Source organism: Herpailurus yagouaroundi, unplaced genomic scaffold (assembly GCF_014898765.1).
Source record: "Herpailurus yagouaroundi ecotype Mexico unplaced genomic scaffold, PumYag 163, whole genome shotgun sequence".
NCBI classification, from domain to species: Eukaryota; Metazoa; Chordata; class Mammalia; order Carnivora; family Felidae; genus Herpailurus; species Herpailurus yagouaroundi.
In genome coordinates this window covers 26023452-26040380 of record NW_024412404.1, presented here as the reverse complement: position 1 = coordinate 26040380, position 16929 = coordinate 26023452, and the positions used below count along the sequence as shown (strand labels likewise).

The following is a 16929-nucleotide window of genomic DNA, read 5'->3' as shown; positions in this document are numbered from 1 at the left end:
AAAGAAAGAAAGAAAGAAAGAAAGAAAGAAAGAAAGAAAGAAAGAAAAGGAAAGGAAAGGAAAGGAAAGGAAAGGAAAGCCCTTTGTTTTCCTGCCAATGGTTTTGCTTTCTTCTTCAACTGCTTGGAGACTAGTTACAGTTTGTTTGCACTTTGAGAACAGTTATGTCTGACCTGGTATTGTCCTGGGAAGCAGGGCACCTTGTGATCCTCAAAAGGGGACGGATCTTCATGCTTGGAGAGATTGGAGACATTGCTTTGGTTCCATTTGCAACTTGTCTGTTGGATTGAGAATGAACTTTAGTGAGTCAATACTATCAGTGATATGATTGTTGATAATATTGTTGAAGCACATTTTGGTCTCCAAAGCCCTTCTACTGCACTTCTGTCATCCACAAAACCACCGTGGAATGTAGAGTAGAGAGGCATTTGCATTTGCGATCTCATGGAAAGAGGGTGGCATTTAAAGGCTGGATGAAGTAGCCCCAAAGCTGATGGGCGTGGCAAGACTCAGCTTCCTGTGTGTCCTGATGGCAGCATCCCAGGCTGTACTGCCTCTGAGTCCTTCTATTCTCCATGGAGGCTGATGACTAGGGGGATGTGTGTTCAGCCACCAGCTTCTAAGCAAAGCCAGCAGAGATGGGAGCCACCCTGCCCACTGGAATAAGTCCTTCCTCATTGTCCTGTGGAGGGACTTCTGAGTTGCCTTGGGCAGGTCTTGCCTCAGTGATACTTGGCACGGCCAAGGGGGATGGAGGTTTCTCTCTTAGGCATTAGGGCTGGGGGTAGAAAGGCAGTAAGGGGGTTGACAGCCTTTCTCTGGGTCATTCAGTTTGACAAGCCAGAAGAACAAGTGTCAGGACTGAATCCTGCTGGATTGTGCGGATTGGAGAGGAGCTGAGGGTGTCCATGAAAGAGCCCTTACACACCCCTTTCCCAGCCCCAGGTCATCAGTGAGGAGTCCAGCTAGATCCTGCCTATGGTTTACCAGGCCAGGCTTGTCTGAAACCATAGCAAACTCCTCAGCCCCAGGGAAATAACACCATCTCCCCAGGACCTGCGCACACCCAGTCTGGTTGAAGAAGGCTTTACACTTCCTTTGAGGGCCAGCTTGATGAGAAATTCCTGGAGGGTGAGGACAGACTCCATCAGGCACTTCTCCCTGTGGCTCTTGGGGAAAGGGGAGTAATGACCACTGAGGGGGCAGCCCCAAGTGTGCAAGTCAGGCAGACGGCACTCACCAGTCACGAACCCCTGAACAAACTGCTTCACATCTCTGTGCCTCAGGGTCCCGTATGTATGATGGGGATCTTCATACCCACCTCACCAGGTTGTGATGAGGATGAAGGCGAGTTTGGAGGCAGTTTTCCCAGCACAGCAGCAGATACAATTGTGGAAGATGAGTATAAAATGCTACTAGAGAAGGCAGAGTCATGCACACTGGGGCTGGGAACTCCCCAGCACTGCAGGGCCCCCCTGTCCTCCCTGGATCAGCTCTCTTCTGAACTGCCCTTTGGGGTGCCAGGGTAGAGGTCAAATGCCTCTGCTTGTTGACTCTGCCAAGGCTCTCTGGGACCTCTCACCCATGTGATGAGCAGTTCTATTCGTTCATTCATTCCCTTAACAATTCATCCACTCACAAATAATGACTGAGCAACTGAGTATGTTAGTCACTGTTTGGGCATGGGGATAAGGCATCAAACACTTCCTGGAGTTTCCATGAGGAGAGAGGAAATAAATAAAAGAGGAGAGGAAGTAGTGTGTCAGATGGGATTAGCACAGGCTGGCGGTGGGGGCCGGAATCAGGGCGGAAGGATGGGAAGTGCTGAGGGAGGGCCTGTTCTGAAGAGGTGGTCTGGGAAGGTGGGGCTGACAGACTAGAAGACGAAGGGGGATAAGAGGGTGTTTTTGAGCAGAGAGGGCATGCCATTGGGTCTTGGCTGAAAAGATCACAAATGAAGGGCCCAAGGGCAGACCAGTGTGGTGGTGGTGGTGGTGAGTGGGGGGGTAGGCTAATGCAGGGATTCAGGGAGGAGATAATGGGAGTATGGACCAGTAGGGCAGGGGTGGAGGTGCTGAGTGGACAGATTCTGGATCTATTTTGAAGAATCTATACATATTGAATGAGGGAGTTGCTCATGACTGGGGCATTTCTCTGGACTAGGGACAAGGGTAAAGGGGGAAGCAGCTTCATCGCTGAGTCTTCTGTAGGTAAATGTTATTACCCCTATTTCACAGATGAGGGAAGGAAGCCACGCAGGGCCAAGGAATGACCCCCTAAAGCCCTCAGATGGGAAGACATGGAACAGGAGTTGAAACTCTGGAATGTCTCCCTCCAAAGCCCATTCCAAAGTCCCTGAGGCTGAGTGGGTCCCTGCGGTGGTTTTGGAAGCAAACATAGTCTGTCACCTGCAGGAAAGCCTTGAGTGGTTCACTCCAACCTTATTCACTAGATTCATTATTTATTTGGTCATACACTAAATTGAACTGGATGAAAATTAGTGAGCCATGCTGTGTGCCTGCACTATTTTCTCAGGCACCAGGGAGATGGTGGGCCAGGGAGCTCCAGGCTGAGGGAGTGGCCAGTGCAAAGGCCTGAGAAGTGAGGCCCTCAGAGGATCCTGGGGGCAGGGGGAGAAGGGAAGGGGACAGGCCAGTAGTGAGGCCTTGCGCACATGTAGAGGTGTGTTTTTCACTTCAAGGGCATCTGGACATTATTGAAAGAATCACTTTTATCAAAGGAGAGAAGGATCAGAACTGTGTTTTCAAAAATACCTCTTGGCTGCCTTGGGAAGGATAGATTGGAAGGGGGAAGGATGATAGCATGGCTGGAGTGGAAAGGGGAAGGGCCTAGAAGGTCCCAGGAGGACTGTGAGGCTGGAGAAAAAATTAGGAGCTCAGAACAGGTGTGTCTACTGAGAGGAGAAAGGGAAGACAGAATTTAGGGAGCACCCACATGTGTGGCACTGGTGGAGGAAGAGGGGTTTCCATAGAGGAGAGAGGGAGAGCTTCAGGACCCATCCAGGCGAAGGATGAAGCCTGTGCAGGATGCTCATTAGGGGATGCCTTGACATTAATATCTGTGCAAGAGAACAGGCAAAAATAGGATTCAGTGGAGCTTCAATGCAGACATGACAGCCTCACCTGATTCATGGGGAGCTTTGGAGCTAAAAGGTGCCTTCAGGGCTATGCCAAGTTGGGCCAAACGATTGGGCCATCAGTCATTTCAGGTGGGAACCTCAGGAAAGGCATGCTCTTAGGTAAGGCAACTCTGCAGGTGAAAGGATCTTAGAGGGGATGACAGCTGAAGGAGCATCCTTGAAAGAGCATCCGTACTCAGCTTGTTTGTGGTCTCACAGCTTCTCCGTCAGCTCAGGTGAACAGAACAGGACTATGCAGAGACAGTCTGTTGATCTGTGTACCACTTTTGGTGAACTATCCCATGCCTTTTATTTTTTTCCTTCTCAGGACCCCTCACAACCCCTCAAGCTAGCCATGGCTTATGTGCTTTGATGAGGACAGAACTCATTGGAATCTGTATACATTAAACACTATTTCCCCATTCATCCTTCCCCAAACCGTGGGAACCTCAATTCTATTTTCTATATCTATGAATTTGCCTATTCTAGGTAACTCATGTAAGTGGAATCATGCAATAGTTTTTAATTTTGATGAAGTTTGATCCGTTTTTTCTTTTATTACCTGTGCTTTTGTTGCCATATCCAAAATACCATTACCAAATCCAACAGCATGAAGGTTTCCCCTATATTTTCTTCTAAAAAGTTTAATATTTTTAGTTCTTACATTTAGGTTTTGATTCATTTGAATTAATTTTTGTGGATGACATAAGAGCCTAACTACATTGTTTTGCATGTGAACATCCAGTTTTCCTAGCACCATTTGTTGAAAATAATGTCCCTTCCCACATTGAATGGCCTTGGCATCCTTGTCAAAAATCAACTGAACATATATATGAGGGGTTATTTCTGTGCTCTTTATTCTATTCCATTAGTCTATATGTCTGTCTTTATGCCAGTACTACACTATTTCGATTATTGTAGCTTTGTAATAAACTTTGAAACCAGAAAATGTGAGTCCACAACCTTTGCTCTTATTCAAGATTTTTTAAAACTATTTAAGGTCTCTTAAGATTCAATATGAATTTGGGGACGGATTGTTCAGTTTCTGCAAGAAAAAAGTCATTGACTTTAAAAAAAATTTTTTTTTATTTTTTTTAATGTTTTTTTTTATTTTTGAGACAGAGAGAGGCAGAGCATGAACGGGGGAGGGTCAGAGAGAGAGGGAGACACAGAATCTGAAACAGGCTCCAGGCTCTGAGCGGTCAGCACAGAGCCTGACACGGGGCTCGAACTCACGGACCGTGAGATCATGACCTGAGCCGAAGTCGGCCGCTCAACCGACTGAGCCACCCAGGCGCCCCGTAAAAAAAATGTTTTTAATCTTTATTTATTTTTGAGAGAGAGACAGACAGACAGAGCATGAGAAGGGCAGGGACAGAGAGAGGGGGAGACACAGAATCTGAAGCAGGCTTCAGTCTCTGAGCTGTCAACACAGAGCCCAACGTGGGGCTCAAACTCACAGACTGCAAGATCATGACCTGAGCCAAAGTTGGACACCAGGCACCCCGTCATTGACATTTTAATAAAGATTGCATTGAAACTGTAGATAGCCTTGGCTAGTATTGCCAGCTTGAACATGTGATGTTCTTCCAGTGATTTGTGTCTTTTAAATTTCTTTCAGCCATAGGGTCTAAGGGGTGGCTTAGTCAGTGGAGCATCTGACTCTTGATTTCAGCTCCAAACATGGTCTCATTGTCATGAGATCAAGCCCCATGTCGGGCTTTGTGCTGAGTGTGAAGCCTGCTTGGGATTCTCTCTCTCCCCCTCTCTCTCTGCCCCTTCCCCACTCTCTCTCTCTCTCTCTCAAAATAAATAAACATTAAACAAATATAAAGTTCCTTCAGCCATATGTTGTAGTTTTCAGTGTACTAGTCTTCTGCCTCTGGTTGAATTTATTCATAAATATTTTGTTCTGTTTGATAATATTATAAATGGATTTATTTTCTTAATTTCCTTTTTGGAATGTTCATTGTTAGTGTATATCGAAATGCAACTGATTTTTATATGTTAATTTTGTATCCTGAAATTTTGCTGAATTCTTTTATTAGCTCAAATAGTTTTTTGTGTGTGGAATCTATGGGGTTTTTTACAGGTAAGATCATATCTAAGAAGAGAGATCATTTTACATCTTCCTTTTCAATTTGGATGCCTTTTTTTTTTTCCCTTGCCTAATTGATCTGGCTAGACTTCCAATACTACAATGAATTGAAATTATGAAACTGGGCATTTTTGTATTACTTTTGATCTTGGGAAAAGCTCTGGTCTTTCACCATCAATATGTTAACTGTGGGTTTTTCATGTATGGCCCTTATTATGTTTGTCATACAACATTTCTCTATTCCTAGTGGGAGTATTTTTGTGAAGGAAGTATTTTGGATTTTATCAAATCCTTTTTCTACATCAATTGAAATGATCATGTAGTTGGTTGTTTTTTTTTCCAATCTATTCTGCTAATTCTCTTCTATTCTGTTAATTACATTGTTTGATTTTTGCATGTTGAACCATGTTTCCATTGTGTAAATAAATCCTACTTGGTCATGGAATAAAAATCTTCTAATATGTTGCTAAATTCAGTTTGCTAGATTTTTGTTGCTGTTGAAGATTTTTGCATCCGTATTCCTATAGGATATTGGTCTGTACTTGTAGTATTTGTCAGGCTTTGATATCAAGGTAATTCAGGCCTCATTGAATGAGTTTGGAAGTGTTCCCTCTTCTCCATTTTTTGAAAGAATTTGGAAGGAATCGGTGTTAACTCTTCATTAAATGTTTGGTGACAGTAACCTACAAAACCATCTGGTCCCAGGCTTTTCTCTTTGGGAAGATTTGTGTTTTCTGATTCAATCTCTTTACTAGACATAGGTCTATTCAAATTTTATATTTCTTCATGTTTCAGTTTTGGCAGGTTTGTGTGTTTCTAGGAATTTATCCATTTGTTCTAGATTTTCTAACTTGTTGGTATGTAATTATTCAGAGTAGTTTCTTATGATCCTGTATTTCTATAGTGTCAGTTGCAATGTCTCCTCTTCTATTTCTAATTTAAGTTAAATTTATGTATTTCAGCACCTTTGTTATTTTGTTTCTTGTGCTAACTTTGGACTTAATCTCTTCTCTTTTTTTCCAGTTCCTTGACATGTAAAGTAAGGGTTTTTTTTATATTTTGCTATATCCTTAATATATGCATTTATCACTATAAATTTTCCTCTCAGAACTGCACTTGCAACATTCTGTAGGTTTTGCTATTTGTTTCCATTTCCATTACTTTTAAGGTTTTATTTTCCCATTTGGTTTTTTTCTTTCATGCATTGGTTGTTCAAAAGTATGTTGTTCAATTTTCATATAAATGTAGACTTTACATATTTCCTCTTGCTTTTTAAATGTTTATTTATTTATTTTGAGAGAGAGCACATGCAGGGAAGGGGCAGAGAGACAGAGAGAGAGAAAGAGAGAATCCCAAGTAGGCTCTGTGCTGTCAGTGCAGAGCCCGTTGCAGGACTTGATCTCATTAACCATGAGACCATGACCTGAGCTGAAACCAAGAGTTGGATGCTCAACCAACAGAGCAACCCAGGTGCTCCTTCCTCTTGTTTTTTATTCCATGTAGTTGGAAAAGATAGCTGGTATGATTTAAGTATTTTTAAATTTGCTAAAATTTGTTTTGTGTCCTGTCATATGATCTATCCTGGAGAATAATCTGTGTGGACCAGAAAAGAATGTGCATTCTGAAAAAGTTGGATGAAATATTCTATATATGTCTATTAAGTCCATTTGACCATGATATGGTTCAATTCCAATGTTTCCTTGTTGATTTTCTGCCTAGATGATCTATCCATTGCTGAAACTGGGGCATTGAAGTTGCCTGTTATTATTGTATTGTTATCTTTTCTCCAGATTTGCTAGTATTGCTTAATATATTTAGGTGCTCAGATGTTGAGTACATATGTATTTATGATTGTTATATCTTCTTGATGTATTGACCATTTTATCATTATGTAATAACTTTCTTTGACTCTTGTTACCATTTTTGGCTTAAAGTCTATTTTGTCTGATATAAGTATAACTAATTTCTTTTGGTTTCACTTGGATGGAATATCTTGAGTTCCTTCACATTGAACCTACATGTGTCTTTAAAGCTTAATGAGTCTCTGGCAGGAAGCAATTAGTTGGGACTTGTGTTTTTATCCATCATTTTGCAGATTTTTCTTCTGGTAATATGACCCTGTTTCTAATAACATGTTAGTACTGATGCTGCTTTTTGCTGTTCGAGATTTACTCATTCTCTATTGACTTCTTATTATGAGGAAAGGGAATTAAGCTTTCTTGTAGCTCAGATCCCCTATCTGATTTTTCCCCATCCTTTCCATTCTCCCAGCATAGTTGTATCACTAGGGTGTTTTGGCCGCAAGCTTCAATGATAGCAATATCTTCAAATATCTGCTAATCATCTCCATTCTCATTTAAGAGTGAGTCACTAGAACATGACTGGAGCTCTCTGTACTAGAAGCCCACATACTTGTTTTCCATACTGCCTCCTTCCTAGGGATCTATAAGTCCTGTGGTATTTTCTATGGCCAATGAATACTCATGTTTGTCTATGGTCTAGAGTCTAAACCTTTCTTCAAAATCATCACAAACTGGAAACTTCCCCAGAGTAAGTAGGTGAGTTGTAGACTCTTGTTTCCTATAAATCTTCTGTGGAAGATCCTTTTCACACAGGGGGAAAACAGGAAAGAAAAGTAATAAGAAGGAGCATGGAAAGGGTTACCATTAATTAAGGAAGTTGTCCTGCACTTTAGCATGGAAGCTTCTGAGATAAAGTCTGCGTCATAGGTTGGTTGTCAGAGTCTAGTAATTTGCTACCCAGCAATTGTCCAACTCACCCTGATCTGCCTAGTACGATGGGTAGAGCATGGGTTTTGAAGCTAGATCTGGGTTCAGATCCATGCTAACTATGGAAATTGTGACAAATGTCATGACCTGTGAATCTCATGTGTAAAATGGGAATAATGCTGATATCATAGAGTTGCTCTGGAATTGGAAATCATGCATGTAAAGTGTCTGGTATGTATGTGTCCATGAATAATAATCCTGACATCATTAGAAACGTCTATCCTTAGTTTCCTCATCATCTACTGGCAGTTTTAGATATAGCAGAGGCAGAAGGAATAATAGAAAGGAAAAGCCAAGATTACTTTGTAGGGATGTGGTGCCAAAGAGCTCTGCCTCACACCAAACCACCCACACCTTCAAGGGGCAGGGGAGGAGCATTCATCTGGGAAACAATGGCAACCAGGAGAGCCAACAGATCAGAACTGGTGGAGGCTTTGCCAACCAATGCGTCCCCCTTGTTTCTTGTCCAACAGTCTCACCTAGTATGACCAAATATCCTGGTTTGCCACCAGAGGTGGCAACCTCAGAAGTCCCTCAGTCCCAAGCACACAGGTCTCCCATAATTCACACTGATGAAAGTCACCACCAGGGTGACCCGCTGAAGTCACTGAAGGTGTGTGGCAGACTTTAGCTATGTGGAAGAGAGTAGGGATGAGGAGGTTGCTGAAGAGCCTGCAGGAGGGCAGAGAAGGCAGAAACTATTCCTACACGACAGATGTAACTCATCCCTCTCACTCATGTTTCTTCATTTTCAGGTCAGGCAGTGTGAACAACAACTGGATGGACATTTACAACCTTGTGGAACATTTTGTCAAAAAGTTCGAAAAGTATGGCTTCTCTGTGTTAATAGTGTGATTTCCTCTGCTAAACCCAGCACAGAGCTGTTTGGACTCGTGAGCATTGGAGTCCCTTCATGCAGGAGCACAGAGCCCACAGTGAGGAAAAGACAAATTGCAGTGATTCCAAGGGCCCCAACAGCTTTACTTGGCTCCTGCCTGAGAAGCTATATGACTGAGGACACAGTCTGCCTTTGAGGACCTAATAGATTAAGAAACAGGCAAACCAGTAACATAATAATTAAACACCTGGTTTAAAGGTGTCAGGGGTCAAAAGAAAAGGCAAAGGGCTTATATGATGAGCTTAAGGAAAAAGAAAGAATTTTAATTCAAGGATAGCTTCCAGAAGATGTGGCAATATTAACTAGGCTTTGATGGATGGGAAAGACAGGGTAACAGGAACCATCAGGGAGACTTCTTGTGGAATGAGTAGTCTGTTTGGCAGCAGAGTAGGTTTAACTCAAGGTAGGGCTGGGAGATGAGGCTGTGTGCATGTCAGCTTGGGGCCATGGCCATAGCAGCTCATAATGCCAGCACACAGGACCTAGATCTCCTGCTGTGAGCAATAGGGAGCAACATGATTCATGATTAGAGGTCTGACATGAGTAAGGTAGTGTGTTAAGAAGAAAAGTTTAGCAAAAGTGGGTAAAATGAGTGGGAACAAGAGCTAAAAGCAGTAGGGAATTCAGCTGGGGATCTATGGTACCAATTTAGCCAAGGGATAATGAGGGTCAACAAACCAGAAGACAGTGGACAAGAGCAGGAAAGAGAGGGATGTATATGAATGGCTGGCAAGGGGGAAGATAATTTCTTTGAGATGAGAAGAGTTGAGCTGGGGAAGACAGGCAAGGAAGGAAGGGCAGTGAAGCTCCAAAGAATGTTACAGAAGAGAGGCCAGGTGGAAGTCCCTCCTGCAGGAGTGTGTAGATGTCTATCTCCTTTTGCATGCAGCCGTCTGTGTGAGCAGCTATCTGTGTGAGTGCCTGTGTGTGTGCATGCACATGCATGTGCACATGAGAGAGAGAGACAAATAGGCAAACAGACAAACACTACTGGGGTGTTGTGAGTGTAAGGATGGACACTCCTCCCTTCCTAGAAGGCCACACATCTTACAGACCTCAGAATTCCTTACTAAGGTTATAGGAAGCTCTGGGGTTTGGGAAATGGACCCCAAAGCAGAAGAATTGGGATGGGGCAGGGAAACTGTCATGCACCTCTCCCTGGCTGCTCGTTCATCATTTGCAACCTGTGTTGGTGACTTCTCACAAGCATGTGCTTTCTCCCCAGCCCGAAACTGCGGATATCCTTCATCACCTACTCCACAGAGGGCCACACCCTCATGAAACTCACCTCAGATAAGTAAGTGCCACATTGACCCCCAAGACAGGCCCAGTGGGTGAGACTGATGAAACAGCCAGGGGGAAAATGGGTTCCCTGAGATCACAGTGGGAAGCCCACTGCTGTGAAGACTACTGGGCAGGCCTGGACTCCACTGTATACCCTGATGCCCAGGTCTAGCTCCCCTGCCCTCTCAGACCCCCGGCTGCTCTGACAATGGCCAACCCTGTGCAGCTTGACTATCTCCACCCCCTCTAAGCTTTGCCTTTCACCTGCCTGAGTCCTTCTATCTTCATTGTTCCCTGTTCTTAGAACAGGCTGGCTGTGAGGACTCCCAGAATTTTTTGGAGCAGGTGTATGTTTTCTTTATAAATGGTGACCTGCATTAAGAACCTGCTGTTGTGTGTCACTCTCTACCTTGGGCCAGTGGGGATTCCAGTGAGAAAAAGTCATAACCAGGGAGGAAGGGTTGAGCAGCATCAAAGTTTTGATGGTCTCAGTGAAGGGATCTTGTTCCTTAAGTGGGTCTGAGACATTGGACCCCAAGAGTGGGGTCCTAAGCATCAGGCTGGGAGAGGGTGCTTGAGAATGGCATGACCACCATCCTAGGTTGGCCATGGTGGGAACAGCAGTTTTCCCAAAGTCTTTAAACTGGGAATTATGGAGCTTTGAGTAGCTGGGTAAGGAGGTTAAGATTCTCAAAACACAAATGACTGGAGCCCAATTCAGAGAAAGTTAAGCATCAAGGAGAAGTTGAGCACCCTTAGGACTAGGTGGGCCCCAGTATTTGTGTCACAGAGCCACATTCAGGACCATGGGAAGAAGCCAAGAGCAACAGAGTGAACAGCCAGCCTGCAGGGGAGGGGTGTGGTGGTGTCAGTGCATGGAGACAGCACTCTCCTGCCTGACTCCAGGACAAGCAGGAAGAGAGGGCTGACTGCTCCAAGCACTAGTGGAGGCACAAATTTGTGCGTAGGTGGGGTTTTGCATTAGGACAGAGAGACCTGAGTGGGGTTGAGGTGGAAGGAAGCAAGTCCATTAAGAGAGACGCTGGCAGGTGGCAGAGAGATACAGGGCTGCTGGGCAGGGGGCTCTGGAGGAAGAGCTGCCCACTGGGGAGGGTAAGACCTCTGCCTCCTCCAAGGTGGGGGGCTCAGGGCCCAGATGTGAGACGCTGTGGGGGGGGGGGGCTCAGGGAGAGTCTCCCTGGTCATCTCTGGAGAGTGAACAAAGTAACATCTTCCCCAAGCCAGGGTTCAGGAGTGGGAGTGGGGCCTAGGGGAGTGGAAATGGTGTGAAATTGGTGGGAAGGGGCAAGATATGCATCTGGGAAGACAGCTCACACTCAGATCAGGGCCCTAAAGCTTCCAGCTCCTAAACCCCCACAGGACCTTGACTGGAGCTGGGCTCAGCCTGGGATTGGCCTTCCTAAACATGCCCCACTGCCTAGGAGTTGAGGAGGCCTTTGGCAGGGAGCCTGGGAAGGACCTCACGCAGAGAGAATCCAGGAGGGGACACTAAAGCCTGATATAGGTGTGATTCTGGAGGGTCTGCAGAGAATGTGGGAGCAGGGATGGGACCCTGCTTAATGCTTTCTGAGCCCTTTCTGCTAGGAGAGAGTAGGCTGAGGAGACACAGTTGAAAGGGGGCTTGTTCTGGGTACTAGAAAAGCCAGGGGCCCAGAGGCTAGGAAGCCCCCAGGGTTGATGGCGAGGAGGGTGACGATAGGGAAGAGATGGAGGGGATCCAAGGGGTTGAGACAGGTGTTAAAGAGTAAGAAGGACTGCTAGGAGACAAGGAGCTGGTATCCCCTCCGTGGACATAGCTGGGAGCAGGGTTAGAGGGGCAACACTTCCTGGGGAGAGCCTGCTTGGGCAAGAAAAAGCCTGGGGCTCCTGGGCTAGACACTGGGAAGGGGTGGAAGAAAATCTTCTGGTATGTGGTGAGGGAAGGAGAGGGCTTCTGCTGAGTGGAGCAGCACCTGGTTTGGCCTCCACTGTCCATGGGTGCCAGGCCTCACCTCCTGGGCTGGGTGGGACTGGACCTGGGGCTCTCAGATCTCACCCCACAGCAACATCTCCACTTCCCACAGTGAGAAGCCCTCTCAGGGTCCCACCTCTCCTAGCCTTGCTGTGCCAGCTCGGCCTGTCACATGGGATTATCCTGAACCTAGGGCCCCAGTCCCACCTGTGAAATCACCCTTAACAGCAGCCGCCTGGCCACATACCCATGGCAGCAAGGGGAGCACTGCCCCTCCACCTGCATGGGCAGCACTCGAGGCACTTCCCCAGCTTTTGGCCTTTTTCTTCAGGAGTACGTGAACCCAGGAGCCCTAGTTCTCTCATTAAGCAGCTTGCTTCTTTCTTTGGTGTCAATCCAGAAGGGGAAGTGGCTTTTTTGGGGTGGTGGGAGGGCAACGAACCAACCTCAGGATTCTGTGATAGGGTAAGATGGGACAGGGCAGGGCTACCAGCAGGATGACCTTTTCCAAACTCAGCCTTACCTGCTGAAGGAAGAGTGTGCCTTCCCAAGGGACCCAGTAGGTGCTAGCAGCCCTGCCAGTCACACTGTGAGTGCAGATTCACAGTGGCACATCCATGGGTGTGCCCCACATTCACCATGGATGATCAAGACAGGGCTCTTGAGGGTCCCCCAGGTAGTGTGCCTGAGACAGTGGTGAGTGCAGAAAAAGCCAGGCCATACCCATGGGAGCAGCAGCAGCCTCCTCCCACCCCATGCTCACCAGATGGGGGACAGAGGAGGCCTGAGCAAGGCCTGTTCATATCGAGGACACAGATCATAAGGTCATGACCAGGCTACTTGATTTGTATCCTGTCCCGACTAGACAGGTCTGCACAGTGCACAGTGGCTCCAGGATGGCTTGGAGATGTTTTGTTTTGTTTTTCGTTTTTTATTGAAGTATAGCTGACACACATTAGTTTTACATGAGTTTTAGGCGTGTAACTTAGTGACTTGACTCTTCTATACATTATGCTGTGCTCACCACAAGTGTAGCTACCATTTGTCACCTACAACATTATTACAACATCCTTGACTATATTCCCTTTGTTGTAGCTTTCATTCATGTGACTTTTTCATTCCATAACCGGAAGCCTGTATCTCCCACTGCTCTTCATCCATTCTGCCCGTCCCCACCATTCCCTCCCCTCTGCAACCATCAGCTAGTGCTCTGTATTTATGAGTCTGTTTCTGATTTTTGTCTGTTTTCTTCTTTGTTTTGTTTTTTGGATTTCACATATAAGCGAAATCATATAGTATTTTATCGTTCTGTCTGACTTAATCATTCGACATAACGTCGTCTAGATCCATCCATGTTGTTGGAAATGGCAAGATCTGTTAATTTTCATGACTGGCTAATGTTCCATTGAATATATACACCACATCTTCTGTATCCATTCATCTATCATTGGACACTTGAGTTGCTTCCAGACCTTGGTCATTGTAAATATTGCTGCAATGAACGTAGGGGTGCCTGTATCTTTTCAAATTAGCATTTTCATTTTCTTTGGGTAAATACCCAGTACTGGATCATATGGCATTTCCATTTTTAATTTTTTGAGGAACCTCCATAATTTTACCCACAGTGGCTGCACCAGTTTGCATTCCCACCAGCAGTGCACAAAGGTTAGCTTTGGGCTCTTTTTAATAGTCAATACCTCATACCACCACAATCCTTTTTCTGATTTTTTTTCAGAAATGAAATAAGTGATGGTCTTAATAAACTTCAGAATACAGTGCCTACTGGAGCTACAAACATGCATGAAGGATTTAAAAAGGTACCGAATCTAGAGCTCTGAGGATCTCTGCTTTATGGAGTTCTTAGAGTATCCTGGGTTCTCCCACCCAGGACTCCAACACTCCTTCATTTCCTTGCAGGCAAATGAGCAGATTGAAAAAGCAAACTCTGGAGGTAAGCTTCCTGGTGACTTCATTACGGGCAGGTGCGGGGACAGAGCCAGGCCTGGACCTCAACGAGGTGCAGACCCTCCTTGGCCCCTTCCTAGCGCTGATTCTTGGAGCAAGGTGCTTGCCCTCTCTGTGCCACAGGTTCCTCCTCTGTGCAGTGAGGATGAAAGCCACCCCCAGTGATGAGTCTCAGAACCACATGGGATCATGTGTGTACCATCTAGGCTCTTGGTAACTGTGAGGTGCTTGACCAACACTTGGGCTGCCTGAACAAGAAAAGCCAAGGGAACCAGGAGCAGACAGGATTCTGTTTTCAGAAAAAAAGAGCTGGATTTCCCCCTTGCCCACACTTTGTCTCCATCACATCTCTGGCCCTGATGCCTTTTCCCTGCGGTTCCTTCCCTTTGGTTGATGTCGTCCTGTGACTGTGCCTCCAACACTGGAAACGGCTGTGCTCTGCCCAGAACCATGTTCATCTAGGTTAGGGCTCCAGCTCTTGCCAGGAAAGAAGCATGGGCCTGGTGGGGAAAGGCACTGAGCTGGGCACGGCATCCTCAGCCCGAGAGCCTCTGACCTCACCTTCTGGATCCCTGGGTCCTGTGAATACAGCAGGTCTTTCTGTACGTGCTGCCCTGAGCCAGAACCCCACCTTCCACCGAGCTGCGGGACACCTTGTACAGTCGAGTCTGGCTGTCACTCCCTTTGCTCATCTAAAAGGCTGACGCTTGTCCAGTGAAGTCAATGGAATTGTCTTTCAGGGCAAAAGCTGTGCGTCTGGTCATAGTGACCGTAGTAGGAAGGGCCGGAGCAGGGCTCAGTGCCGTCTATAATGTGGGTCCTGGCTAAGTCCCCTCCTCCTTCCAGGACTGGGCTTCTAGTCCTCCAGGCACTTCTGATACTGGGTGCTAAGGTCGGGTGCCTGTCCTCTGGAGGAGGAGGTGTGAGGAGAAGTGCTGTGGACCCAGCAGTCTACAGAGTGTCACTTGGGTGCCTTTACTGACCAGGCCACTTGCTTTTTCTGCAGAAAACAAAGTTCCTTCCATGATTATCTCCTTGACGGATGGAACACTGCTACCAGAGTCCTTTGATGAGACTAAGTACGAAGTGAGTCCAGTCCATCATTACCAGTATTTTGTTCCACATATTTAGTGATTTATACTCACCACTTGCCTTCTCTTAGGCTGCAAAGGCTCGGAAAATGGGGTCAACCATTTATGCCATTGGTGTAAAAGACTATAGGAAAGACCAGGTAATTCCAAACAGGTAACCAGGTGCCACCTGTAATCCTAGATGAGGAACTTTCAAAGACAGCTTTCCCAGGGTTGCCCAAGGATGCTCCTCGGCAGAGGAGAATAATGGCTAACAAGGAAGAAATGAACAAGTGTCATGTCAAATCTCCATACCCAAAGTGCAGAGTAAAGTAAAGTAAGGGCTTTCCCTTCCCTAACGGTGGGCTGCTGGCCAAGGCCAGGGTCTGGGCCTCAGAGTCTAACATGGCATGAGGCAAGAGACTGCCTCCTGGGATGGGGACTTCTGTGTCCTAATCCCCTACCTATGCGCCCAAGTCACCTCCTCTCCCTTGTAGCTGTTGGAAATTGCAGACAGCCCAGAACACATGATTGGAGTGGACAATGGATTTAAGGAACTGAGAAGCATCGTAGAACCAGTGAGTAAGGGATGGGAGAAAGGGGATGGGGTGACATCTCACCACAACCTCCCGTGCACTGTCCCTGACCTGCCACCCCTCTTTCTATTCCAGCTCACAAATAAGGCATGTATTGAAATTACAAAAGTGGAGCCTTTGCATTTGTGTGCAGGAGGTAAGAGCTAGAGTCACTGTTGTAAACACAGGGATGTATGTTGTGAGTATGTGCTGTGTGCGTGGTGGGTGTGATATGAGCATGCAGTTTCAGTGTGTGGTGTGTGTATGCATGCGTAGTTGTATAGACGTGTGCATTGGATATGTAAGCAACTGTATCATTTTGTGAGGTGTTCATGCCAGGAATGATATGTGGGTATGTGTGTAATTCTTTTGTATTTGTTTTTGACATAATTTGTATATTCCTCTCTGTATAAGTTTAAAATATACCGTGATTTCACATACACATATTGCAAAATGAGTACCACAATATGTTTAGTGTTATAACTTTTTTTTAACTTTTATTTATTTTTGAGACAGAGAGAGACAGAGCATGAACAGGGGAGGGGCAGAGAGGGAGGGAGACACAGAATCTGAAACGGGCTCCAGGCTCTGAGCTGTCAGGACAGAGCCCGACACGGGGCTCGAACTCACGGACCGCAAGATCATGACCTAAGCTGAAGTCAGACGCTTAACCGACTGAGCCACCCAGGTGCCCCCTGTTATAACTTTTTAAAATATCAGAACCAAAAGTTTAATTAAGAAATAAGAAAAAAATATATTTTGAAAGCCCTCAACAAAATGCCAGCAAATGGAATCTGAATCTGACAACATGTAAAAGGAAGAGTCCATCAATAATAATTAGGGATCACCCCAGGAATGCAAGTCAATTCAGTATTTGAAATATCAGTGTAACTTACCACATCAGCAACATGAAGAAAGAAAAACATGATTATCTCAAAGGACGAATAAAAGAATTGGAACAGTTCAATGGCCAGCATCATACTAGAAACATAGTCCGACAAAAGGTATCCACACAAATACAGCAAACAACACACCTTGTTCTGTGGGGAACGCCTCTCCCCGACATCTGGAACTTCACAAGCGTGCCCTTTCCCCCCCTACAAAGGTCCCTGAGTCAGTCTGGTGAGGACATCCTGTGC

At 45.8% G+C, this 16929-nt stretch overlaps 2 protein-coding genes across 2 annotated transcripts in view; both read left to right on the top strand.

Moving 5' to 3' along the window:
* Positions 1-15998, top strand: part of ANTXRL (ANTXR like) — a 17436-nt gene extending 1438 nt beyond the window's left edge. Inside the window, exons 2-9 of the mRNA XM_040485663.1 lie at positions 8782-8853; positions 10150-10221; positions 13916-13997; positions 14098-14131; positions 15152-15231; positions 15308-15376; positions 15713-15793; positions 15887-15998. Of these exons, the coding sequence (XP_040341597.1) occupies positions 8782-8853; positions 10150-10221; positions 13916-13997; positions 14098-14131; positions 15152-15231; positions 15308-15376; positions 15713-15793; positions 15887-15958 (562 nt within the window). The 3' untranslated portion in view covers positions 15959-15998. The remainder of the gene's footprint in view (positions 1-8781; positions 8854-10149; positions 10222-13915; positions 13998-14097; positions 14132-15151; positions 15232-15307; positions 15377-15712; positions 15794-15886) is intronic.
* Positions 1-16929, top strand: part of LOC121036908 (anthrax toxin receptor-like) — a 175826-nt gene that overhangs the window by 142262 nt on the left and 16635 nt on the right. The window lies entirely within an intron of this gene.